Genomic DNA, 12,221 nt, shown 5'->3' with positions numbered 1-12,221 from the left:
CAACTGCATTGATGAGATCCCACCATGACAGAATAAAAAGCATAAAAGCACAGACTGGAAGTTTCTTGTAAATTTGTCAGATGCCTTTAATTTTATTATTCACCGTAAAAACATAAGTTAAATGGTTGCCTTAAAATCTAGTTAATTCAACTTAAAAATAGTTCACTTTGTCTACCCTGGACGCGTTCGGCCCGACGCGACACGACACACGGCTTGTTCTAATGGGTTTGTTGCATCGCGACGCATACAGTGTGGGCAAATTTTAAAATTACAACGTGTTCTAATGCATTTTATTGTCTTTTTGTCCAAAGGCGATGCGACGTCGCGATAAAAGGTATCTTTTCAATGTTAATGGTTTTGTCCTAACCAGCCGAGTCGCGCAGCAACGGCAGTGACGTCGCGGCTGACAGCTCCGCCCACACAACGATCTCATTCGATGTAAATTCTACACCTCATGAATATTAATCGCCAAACATGGATGGCTGAGGACAGCCTCTATGCGTTTGATTACATACTTTTAGATTCTGAACTTATAGCATCCTGTGAGGCATCACTGAAGTCATGAGAACAGGTCCTATCTGTCTATGTGCACTCTCCGGCTGCAGTGCGTGGTTCTGATTGGCTGTGTTTTGTGATTGATTGTCGCGTCATGCCCCTTTTTCACAGTCGGTATGGACAGACAAATTGCTTATTGCAGGAATTTCATTGCATAGCGTTCGGTAAGGTTGCGGTGTTAGTCAACACAACGAATTCGCATCAAATTCATTGAGTTAACTAATATTTTTAAGATTAATTATCTCATTTATCTTATTTTATAAAGTTGAACCAACAAAAAGCAACAAATCATTTTTTACAGTGTTGGCTTATTTTTACTATTGCTGCACAGCAAAAAGAATGGCTTAGTTAAAAAAAGGAGGGAAGAGTGGTTTAGGTCAGGATGTAACTGCATTTGTGCTAGTGAACGTGAATTCTCTTCGTGCATGAGAGCAGGCCCTAAGGGTCAAAATCAATAAGAGCTGTCATTAGGAGTTTAGTGATAAAATCAAGCAATGGATGTAGAGCTTGACCAAAACGTATAGATTAGAGGTAAACTTGTAGGTGAACTGACATTGTGCTAATAGAAGATTATAACCATAAGTGCATGTTACTTGTATCCACTTATATCCTTTAAATGCAGTCGTACAAGAGGGAATTAAGTAGAAATATATAATTGAAAAAAATGTGTGTTGATTTTTACTTTAAGAATGTTCATCAGTGACCTATGTGATGTACTTTATGCTTTTGAGAGCGTGCTAGTAAGTATCTATATGGTTTGTGTCTGCGTGCGTGTTTCTGTGAGAACCATGTTGAAATGCTTTAGCGAAGCAGCGTAGCGTGCAGTACAGGAGTGATGTGGGCTGAGCCGACATGACCGAACCCCAGCCCTCCACTAATCCTGCTGTTTTCAGGAGCCCTGGCCCGTACTTGATGAGCTTGGGTAAGAAAAGGGGCAGCGCTTTCTCTCGTTCGCTTTGCACTCTTTCATTCTCTCTCTCTTTTTCTCATGCACCCCCCTCTCGAACCCCAACCCTGCCTGGAGCCAGTGTGCAAATGAATGAGTTCTAAGTGTTTACTCAGCAATTCTCTCTCTCTCTCTCTCTCTCTCTCTCTCTCTCTCTCTCACTAACTCCTCTTCCTTCAGATCTCTCTCTTTCCACGCTCTGATCTGATAGAATGACAGATCTCAGGCTCAATATCAAAAATATGTCTTTTAACATCGAAAAGGTTATTATATAGAGTTGGGTTAAAATATGAGATGAGTTGTGTTACTGTAATGAAAGTAAATAGTGTTAAACTAGTGTATACTGTGGTATGTATTTGAACATAAAAATACAAATATTGTTGCACTAAAATAATATTAAACCAAATGGAATACATTTTAAAGTAATAGTTTACAAAAAAATGGAAATTCTGCCTCCCCCATACAACTTTATTTTTGATTGTAAAATAAATTGAGAAGTGTGCTGTCATTCTTTTATGTGAAATTACAATGAATAGGAACTAAATCATAGTAACGGCCATTCAAGACCATTAGACTTATCAACATTTTTAAAAACTTTTATGAAGGAGAGCTATAGCTAATGTAAAATAATGCAAGTCATATCAGCCTTTTTATGGTCCTTTTTTGAAAGCTTCAGCTGTCCTTCATTTTAATTGCTTACAAAAATAATGTCTTTATTGTGTCTTTTTAATGTCTCTTTTTGTGTTTCATGAAATAAAGGTCATGACATGCTTATGCATGTGAACTGAAGAGGTGGGAAAGTGATGACAAAATTTTCTTTTGTTCCTTTAAAGAATGGTAGCACACTTTGCAAGCAAAAGGACGTTATTCATTTGGCCTCTTTGTTTAAAATTGTATCATCCAATGCAATGAAATTGGAACATCTTTAAATGTGGCTTACACACTACCATTCAAAAGAATAGAAACACTTACTTTTACCACATTTTAATAGCAAACTCATCAAAACTATGGAATAACACAGCTGTGCAGCTATAAACATTCATTAAATTGTTATATTTTAGTTGTCTAATGAAAGGATGTTGGTGCAAATTAAAGGGATAGTCCACCCAAAAAATGACAATTCTGTCATGAATTATTCTTCCTTAAGTTGTTCCAAACCTGTATACATTTCTTTGTTTTGTTGTACACAAAGAAAGATATTTAGAAAAATGTTAGCAACTGAGATTCCTGGGGCACTATTGACTACCATAGATATTTTGTTTTATATTTTTTTGTTCTGTTAAACGCAAAAGAAGACATTTTTGCAGAATTTAGCAAAGCAAACTGTTCTGGGACACCTTTGACAAGCATTTTTTGAAAACCTCAAAAATCTCATTTGCTAACATTCTTCCAAATATCTTTCTTTGTGTGTTCAACAGAAATATTTTTTTACAGGTGTGGAACAACTTGAGGGTGAGTAATTCATGACAGAATTTACATTTTTGTAAAAGTGTCCCTTTAAGATGAAAAACATTTTAGTCAATTGTTTTAAACTTTTTAATAGTCATTTATGTCAAGATGCTTCTTGGGGTCACTGTTGGTGGTACCAAAGCTGTTCGGCTTATGTTTTTACTTGAGGTTGCATTTAATTCCATACAACCTCTAAGTCTCTAAGAAATGTTACATATTGCGATGTTACTGTCAATTGATGTACATGCTGACACATCCATCAATGAATAACACGATGAGAGTTTGTGTGCATGCTTGTGAACATGTAAACATTGTGATACTTCACTTCAGACTTTACAGGAGTTGGGAGACTGTGAATCTGTGGTGTGTGTGTGTGTGTGTGATGCTGGAGTAAAATAACGGGGATTACCGTGAGATGGTACACCCTGGGGCTGGTGGATGAGGGTGGGGGATGAGGGGCTGTTTCCTGGCTATAGCCCTTGTTTGTCTGCCTGACCTGGCAGCACTAGAGGCAGATCCTGCTTGGATACAACCCTGATCCCACGCCTGTCTGAAGCTGTTAGCCAGCCACTGTGTTGGGCTAGCTGGGCTTAGTCCGTCTGGGCGCTGGGAGGGGCGTGGGCTGAGGCTGCCACATGCTTTGTGCTATGAACGCTGTAATACTTTATGACTCTGGTCTTATTCATCCTGATCCTACCATTTCTTTCTTATCAGTCAGATCCCTGCTGGATGAGGTCTCGCTTTGAAAACATACTGTCTGTCCAGTACTGTCTCAATCTTGCTTACTGTCACTCTGTTTATCAATTTAACATCTATATAACTTATTAATAATATTACATTAGTTTTGAGAGACTTATGTGATTGTTAAAAGAGGAAGTAAAAGATCCACAGCAACTTTCTAACTCCTGACATTCCTGTAGATCCCTTGTGTTGAAAAATAAAGCCCTTGTAATTCTCTGATAGATTTAGATAGTCGGTACAGATGTGGATAATTCTCTTGGCACATCAACTCTTTTCGTTCTCGTGTCGTTTTGTAATTCAATCATTGTAACAATGACTTCAGTTTATCATCTTCTTTTCCTTTCCCGTCTCATTCTGGAGAGTATAAATAAAGCAGCTACCGTATTTTCTTAACGTACTGTGATGCTTTCATAGCTCAATTGCTGTTTTTAGAGGCTTGATTTTATTTTTCAATTGGAGGATTGAGAGTTAGTTTGAGAAGTCTTTTACAGCCTTATGTGTGTTGTTTCTGTCCTAGATACACACTGAATGCTGGGCAAATGGTGAGGTTGATCAAGATAGTTCAACGTTTTTTTTTTGTCAGTCCTTTCTTGTGATTTGAGGATTTTCTTCTTTCAACAAATTTGCTACTGAAATGTTTCAGATCTTTAGTGACTTAGTGATTTTTCAAGAAATTCCTCTAAGGACCGTTACATTGTCTAGGGGGTAAACCTTCACCTCCCCAACCTTCAGTTTCTAATCCTGTCAGACCTCCATGTCAGTGGAAGTTATTATGTCAGCCACTTTGTCCTTATCTTACATCTCATGATGTATATTGCAGGGTCATAATCAGGTATCGGGTACCACTTCCTTTAGGAGAGGTAGGACTGTTATGCACTTTTTAGAAAAGCGAAGCTATAGAAGCAACTTCCATTCACACAAGGGTACTTGTAAGAACAATTTCTTTGTTGCTTTTAATAGTATTTTAAAAAGGTAACCTTTTTTAACAACAAATAACCTTTTGTGAAAGGTTCTTTGGATTTTAAAGCTTCTCAAGGAACCATTCATGTGGTTCCATAAATGGTTCTTACATGAAAGACATGGTGAAGCACCGTATTTTTAAGTGTAGGCTATAATTAACAAGAAGCATGAACGGTTTATTCATTCATAAATTTTAGTTTGACCTCAGTTTTGGTGTTAACATAAAAATAGTTTAATTACGCATTTATTTTAAGTTCATACATTGTCCAAACTGAAATTTAATGGCGATCTTATGAACTTACATTCTTTGTTGAACTGTCTCTAACGCCCAAGCGATCGTCACGAGGTGCCAGTGTCGTCACTCCACCCGGTGTATAAAACTCCCCCCGGCCCACTCACCTGGTTAGACAAACATCTCTGTAATCTCCAGCTGAGAGCGCGCAACTTTATTTCGTTCCTGTTAGTGTTTTTACAGCCTATTATTGGCTTCATAGAATTAGACCAAAATCCATAACTGATCAAACTTTTATGAATCTTGCAAATTTTTCTTATTTCACGGGCATGTGCAACGTGACGGCAGAGTCGCACCACTCGCCTGCCGAGGCGGCCAGTCCGGTGGTGATGTCTCCAAACTTGAGCCTGGAATCCCCGATTCCTCCTGCTCCCCTCCACCACCAAGCTCGAACGAATGACAGTGTTCTAATCAAAGCTGAGCCACGGGGCAGCAGTCCAAACACAGAAAATGACGAAGGGATTCCAGTGGGTCAAACCGAGGAACATCTGCCTGCCACTGGGAGCCGGCGAAGAAAAAGGCCGGTACAGCGCGGAAAACCACCTTACAGTTACATCGCCCTCATAGCAATGGCCATCGCCAACTCACCCGAGAGAAAACTCACACTGGGTGGCATCTATAAATTTATCATGGAGCGCTTTCCGTTTTACCGCGAGAACTCTAAAAAGTGGCAGAATTCAATACGGCATAACCTCACTCTTAACGACTGTTTCGTGAAGATCCCTCGAGAGCCCGGAAGGCCCGGCAAAGGAAACTACTGGACGCTCGACCCCGGCGCTGAGGACATGTTCGATAATGGCAGTTTTTTACGAAGAAGAAAAAGATTCAAGCGGACTGATGTGAGCACGTACCCTGGGTACATACAGAGCTCCAGCGCGTTTACGCCCACAGCTATGGGTAGACAGACATTCCCCAACACATTGTACCCCAGTATGACGTCGGGTTACGGGTCTCAGTTGACTGGATCTTCGCATCCAACGATGCTGCATCATTATCAGACATCGGCGCAAGGTCAGACTAGGATGTTTAGCATCGATAATATCATTAGTCAGCAGACGGTCATGCAAAGTGGACCAGGAGGAGACCTCAATACGCAGTCGCTCGGACTCGGCGCGGGAGACATGGGTATAATGACATCCACCTGTTCCGTATCGACCTCCGACCCTACATGCTTTCAGACACAACTGATGAATCCCACAAGTAGGAACACTGGAATTGCTTCAAACATGACCACCAGCTACGCGTACCCCACGTCAGCATCACCGACGCACCTTTCCGGGATCTCGCAGTCCAATTTCTCTCCAGAGGGTTCACAAGCGTACTGTTCAGGGAATAGAATTGCGCTCTCGACTGTGCTTTCTGGGTCGTGCGCTGAGCACACGGAATCCCTTTTAGGTCTCTCCGGACCAGCAATGAACTCTTACAATAATACATATATGAGACAAGCAAATTTTGCCCCTGGACTAGAGCGATACATGTGAAAGAGCGACCAGAACTCGTGCACTGACCATGACAAATGACGTTTTAGATATTAGTGTTCAAGTGACTAACTAACTAAATTTGTGTTTTACGTTTATTGCTTACTCAGGCATTGTGAACAAGTGTCATATTTTTGACAAATGTTATGTAATAGAAGTGGAGTGTAAGTAGTAAAAATTAACACTAAGCTGAAAGTAGGCTATAGATAGGCCTGTTTGTTAGCTAAAATAAAAAGTAATGTATAGTTATTTATATGTAGTCGAAAACATTGGTTATCGGAACCAGAAAACAGCCTCTTGTTCGAGGTATAGATGTAAATAAATAAATGTGTTTCTTGTCATTCTTTCTGTTTGTCATCTTTTTAAAATAATTTTAAAAATGGTTATGCTGATGTTTGAAGATTTATCTGCTAAATATATATTTATATAATATATCATCAGTAATAATAATAATAATACTTTTAGTACAGTTTTTAGATCATTACATCCGTATCTTTTTTAACACCTTTTTTAATTGTTTCTGAAGTTTGTACGCCTACATGATTGTAACAACCTGTCGTTTAGTGTCAAACTTTATCAATGCATTATGCTACCTTAATTGGGTTTAATTTTTGCGCCTCTACTATTTTCCAAAGACCCTATTAAAATGTTTTTGTTTAATTTAGTAGTACGCTATCACGAAGGTAAAAATATATACATTTCCAGTATATAACTCATCTAAAATAATATTATGTGTGTTCATACATTCAGTTTGCCAACATAGAAACGTAGACAAAGTCTAACTATAATTAATTTATTGCAATACGATGTAACACTGTATCGTTGTGCTGTAGACTTAATTGCATTAAACGCTTTTAATCATATACCTGCGATTTATAACTCTGAAAGACTTCACCCATAATCACAAATTGTGTAAATGTGCACTAATTTCGCTGGTGAATGGGCGACATCAACTGGCCAAATGGCTAATTTAAAGGTTAATCTGTCCATATTTGGTGCATATTATGTATACATATTACGTCCACTAGATGTCAGGCACGACCAAGTGAAGACCATGGCAGGGTTTTCGCCAGAACGTTGCAATTTATAATAATAATAATCGCCTCAACTAATGTCTCACGTTATCTTACTGTGGGCCATCTTCTGTTTTCTAATATCACAACGTTTATTGCTCGTTTTGGGCTCTCTACAGTGGGAAAAAAGGGTACCCTTTTACCAACATTTCTTTAATTCTCTATTGCAGAATTATAGTCTGTAGTACAGCTTTGCAATACTCAAAATGCAATTGAGTTTGCGTGTACGCAATTATTATATGTACTGTATACATGCAAAGTTTAAGCTCAACTCCTTTTAAAAATTTCTTTTTGCAGCTGTAGAGTGCACCAGATAACCGCTAGGAGGCAGTGACGTGGTATAGTGACAGTATCCGTTCCTAGAGTCGTTTTATTCACGTCAGCCCTCAACACATCGACTGGCGAGTCCACTTAAAAGCGGCAATAGTAAGCGAAACCCTTTTTGTCAGTTTAGGCCAAAAATTGAAGGTAATGTCGCCTATGATTTCCACTATGACATTCGTGTTGTTCAGAGTCTCATGCAGACATTTCCAAACATTGTTCTCTTTGAATAGAAGTTATATCAAAGGTTTATTCAGTAGCCTACTTAATATGTATACATAATATTTCTTAGGCCTATAAGAAACCCGAGATTTCACGCATGGCAAAAGGCCCAATTAAAAAAGCACTGCTCAATTATCCGCCTGTAAACCGATAGCCCAATTAGAGCAAATCCTGTTTTAAGCCATAGAAATCAGAAATCAAATGCAGTTGGTGATATAAAGGCATTGCAGGGGATGCAAACTTGACCTCTGAATACCAGCTCAAGTGTCACATTGACCATTTCAGACAAACAGATCTATTTAATTCCTGCACTAAAATGTGTATCTTATTTCTTTTTTCAGTTTAATTTAGCGATGTTAGCCATGAACCACCAGCAGGTAAGATGTGAATACAAACAATTGGGCCACGTTTTTATTTTAGGTTTTAAAACTGCTCCCTTGATTTTTTTAAGTAGTTGGTGTGTTATTAGTTCAACTGTGTTGATTTTGAAGTAAGAGCAGAGGCTAATTAAATAGTTAAACTGCAAACGGAATTAAAAAGAGAATGGATGATTAAGAAAATATAAACGAAAACTTGCAGAACGCATTTTATTGATATTTAATATCCCAAGGATTACAGTCTGTCTGAGACACAAACTTGGTATAAAAATGTGTACAACGAAGGCTAATTACAAACCAACGTTTTGTGGCATAGCTTTTCATACACACAATATAAGCCACGATGAATTAGAGCAGATCGGAGGTTTACCGTTTATACAGGCTACAGGAGTGTATGTTAGTTATGTGAGAAACGTTAACCGAGATGTTTAGAATTCTGGAGTCCAGGATCTGAACCGAGAAAACATAAACCTGAGAAGCTGAGACGGCAATAAAAGAGCAACCTTAGCACAATTTCAACCATGAAATAGACAATTCATAGACAATTATTCATATGCATAATTTAATGATCGAGTGTTATAATATTAATTTAGCGTACAATTGTCATTTTTATTTGAATAGCCCAGGCACGTGTAAACTAAGTTTTTTATTTGTTTTTTTGTATTAATAATAAAATGCTAATCAATTTATTTAAATGTACAAATATCACGAAATGTCCAGATATGGAATGAGCTATAATTTATGAGCACAGATTTTGAGTAATCATGCACTTTATTAAAATGATAAATTTATAAAGATTTTTTGAAAGCCTTTTTATTTGTGATAACAAACCGCGTCTATTTGTAACAGCTGTTGAGATGTGACAGTGTATTATAGATTATTTTGATTCGTTAAATCATTTTAGGGTGAGTAATTCATTTAGGCCTAGTTGATTTATTATGATTATCTTTCGGTCATCCTAAAAAATAAACATATCGGAATTCAATGATTTTTTTTCTTTGTTTCTGTATGAATATATCTTAAAAGTAGCCTATTGCTGCAAAAATAAATCAACAAAACAAAGATTAAAAATACAAATCCAATGTAAAAGCCATCAAATGTCAATTAAATGCCAATTAATGTAATAAAGTAAAGTTTGTCATATTTTTTAATATGACAAATACTTTATTTCAGTGAACTGCACAATTTAAACTGTCACATCAGAATCGTTTTCGTTTTAATGCGTTATTATTATGACCCGAATGTTAATTTATATATGCATGATTCCAGACTAACGCACAACTGAGGGAGAATAGATTACACGCACTTGCTCTCCTTTCCCGTGCTGCTGTTTTCTGCGCTAAACTTCCTCTAGTTCCTGGTTACTGACATGTTGGTCACGTGATTGTGGTGTCTGGATAAATAGTTTTTGAGAGCCGCGAGGGGGTATACTTGGAAACTCACTCAAGCGCCGCGCTACAGCTGTACTCGATAACGATTTTTTGAAAATGAAAATAAACCCGTAGTGGACGCACAGTTGTAGTTTTATATTCTAAAAGTTTTTTATTGCATATGGGCCAACTACATGTTGCGTGAAAAGGAAATCTAGGTCTGACTGTCCAGCTCGCCTTGAATGCGCATTGAGCTCCGGACAGTTCTTGTTTTATGCGAGTTTGTTGTTATTCTTTGCGGGTTTACAGCTGCGTAAGATACAATTTTATGCTGCTCCAGGATCTGAAGAACGCTTATTCTTTACATTTGGAGGACGGGGAGTTTGACGGTCCAGAGCACACAAGTGAGTGAGAGGAGGGCGCATTGCTTGTGGTGGGTGCTACACGAGACTGGACACGGAACGCGAGAGAGGAAGACAAAAAGACTCTCCAAAGATGACTCTGGGGACGGACATGTCGGACAGTTCTGCTCTGTCCGACGACGTGGACATCGATGTTGTTGGTGGGGATATTGTTAAAGAAGGTAAATATCTTCACCATCATCACAGTTTTCACTTGGACAATGACTCCGATGACAATCTATCCCAAAACGCGGGGGAGGACGCAATCTCTCCGGGCCAAAGCAGCTTGGACTGTCCGGGTGACCGGGTAGGACCACGAGATGAAAACAGTACTGGGGCGTTGACTGGGGACAAACCAGGGAAAAATGCATTGGTAAAACCCCCTTATTCCTATATAGCCTTGATAACCATGGCTGTCTTGCAGAGCCCGAAGAAACGTTTGACTTTAAGCGAGATCTGCGAGTTCATCAGCAACAGGTTCCCGTATTACCGGGAGAAATTTCCTGCGTGGCAAAACTCTATCCGTCACAACCTGTCTCTTAATGACTGCTTTGTCAAAATCCCCCGCGAACCCGGTAACCCGGGCAAAGGCAATTACTGGACCCTCGACCCAGAGTCTGCCGACATGTTTGACAATGGGAGTTTTCTGCGCAGAAGGAAGCGCTTCAAAAGACACCAGACCAATGAGATACTTAGGGACGCAGGAGGATTTCTACCTGGCTTCGGCTACGGACCTTACGGTTACAACTACGGCCTACAGCTGCAGAATTTCCACGCACATCACCCTTATCACCCACACCAAGCAGGAGGCGCGTTCCCTTTCCAAAACGCAACTTGTGGGCTCCCGACCCCTTCTTCAATATTCTCCACGCCACATTCCTTGCCTTCATTTTTAGGTACCGAGTTGAGAAAGCCATTCTATCCCCAACTCAGCCCGACTCTTCCTACTCTTGGGCCACTTAAAACGGACAGTAACGCCTCGAGCCGGCCTTCCTTCTCTATAGACAATATTATTGGTGCAGCTAGCTCACCGGCTTCTCCTTACACTGCGCAACCGGGTGGACAGGCTCAGATCTTGGCCATGCTGACTCCTTCACTTGCATCGGCCACGAATCATTTGAATCTGACGCCAGAAACTATGCTTCAGCCTGGCACACAGACATTCTCGAGCAAAACGTCAAGCCTTAACAATTGCCATTTCTAGACTGGCAGCAAATTGAATGCGCAGCAGTCCAATTTAATATGGTTGTTCCTTCATTTGCTAAGGTAGGATTTACACTTTTGCCAGATTAAAACGCCTCCCGTTTTATGTTTCTGAATTGTTAAATGAAATGATAATTAATTATATTTATGGACTGTACATATGTAAGATTTTGACACGAGAAAACGCGCCGAAGAGAGGTAATTAAGACGATGTAAATAGTAAGCTAAATATGAGGTTAAGAGTTCACCTTTGGACGGCCAGTGGACCCTTACCGCTGTCCTAAAAGTGAAATAGTTTGTACTTATTGACATACATTTTTCTCGTTGGGTGAACTTAAATGAAGATTGTTTTAATTATTTTATTATTTTGTATATTTTGTGAGTTTGTGAAAAGCACTGTCAATACCGAGACTGAAACTCAGGATTTACTTGTTTTGAAAGCACATTTCCAGAGACAATGGGGGCTGTAAATAGGTTACATAGGTTAAGGTCCCACTTCCCCTCCTTCTCTCAACAGACGTGTTCTGGTGAATTTATTCTTATTTTATATCTGTTGATAGATGATTATGTGGTTTTTGGTGTAAATCGCATTACCTCTCTTTCTGTCTGACTCTTGAGCATACGTCATATTTCATTATTCCATTAAAAATAATCTGTGAAAAGAATGTTGTTCTATGTAAAGAGACAAAACAATGTCCATGTAGGTCATTTTTGTTGTAATGACAAAACAATAAATGTTTGTGAATTTTAACTGTTCATGCTTAACTTATTTTCGCTTTGAAGTTCAATCCTAACCGAAATACATCGGAGTGTTTTTTTAAACGTTTTGACAC

The 12,221-nt window shown here is 39.0% G+C and overlaps 2 protein-coding genes across 2 annotated transcripts; both read left to right on the top strand.

Moving 5' to 3' along the window:
- The first annotated feature begins 5,179 nt into the window (after positions 1–5,179).
- Positions 5,180–6,645, top strand: foxe3 (forkhead box E3). The gene has a single exon (XM_057357325.1). The coding sequence runs from the start codon at positions 5,180–5,182 to the stop codon at positions 6,422–6,424; it is 1,245 nt and encodes a 414-aa protein (XP_057213308.1). The 3' UTR covers positions 6,425–6,645.
- A 3,213-nt stretch (positions 6,646–9,858) lies between these two features.
- foxd2 (forkhead box D2) lies at positions 9,859–12,090 on the top strand. The gene has a single exon (XM_057356962.1). The coding sequence runs from the start codon at positions 10,280–10,282 to the stop codon at positions 11,387–11,389; it is 1,110 nt and encodes a 369-aa protein (XP_057212945.1). The 5' UTR covers positions 9,859–10,279; the 3' UTR covers positions 11,390–12,090.
- The last annotated feature ends 131 nt before the right edge of the window (positions 12,091–12,221 follow it).

The sequence above is a fragment of the Triplophysa rosa genome, linkage group LG17, assembly GCF_024868665.1.
Source record: "Triplophysa rosa linkage group LG17, Trosa_1v2, whole genome shotgun sequence".
In the NCBI taxonomy this organism is placed as follows: domain Eukaryota; kingdom Metazoa; phylum Chordata; class Actinopteri; order Cypriniformes; family Nemacheilidae; genus Triplophysa; species Triplophysa rosa.
The sequence above is the reverse complement of the archived record's forward strand: the minus strand, read 5'-3'. Positions and strand labels throughout refer to the sequence as shown.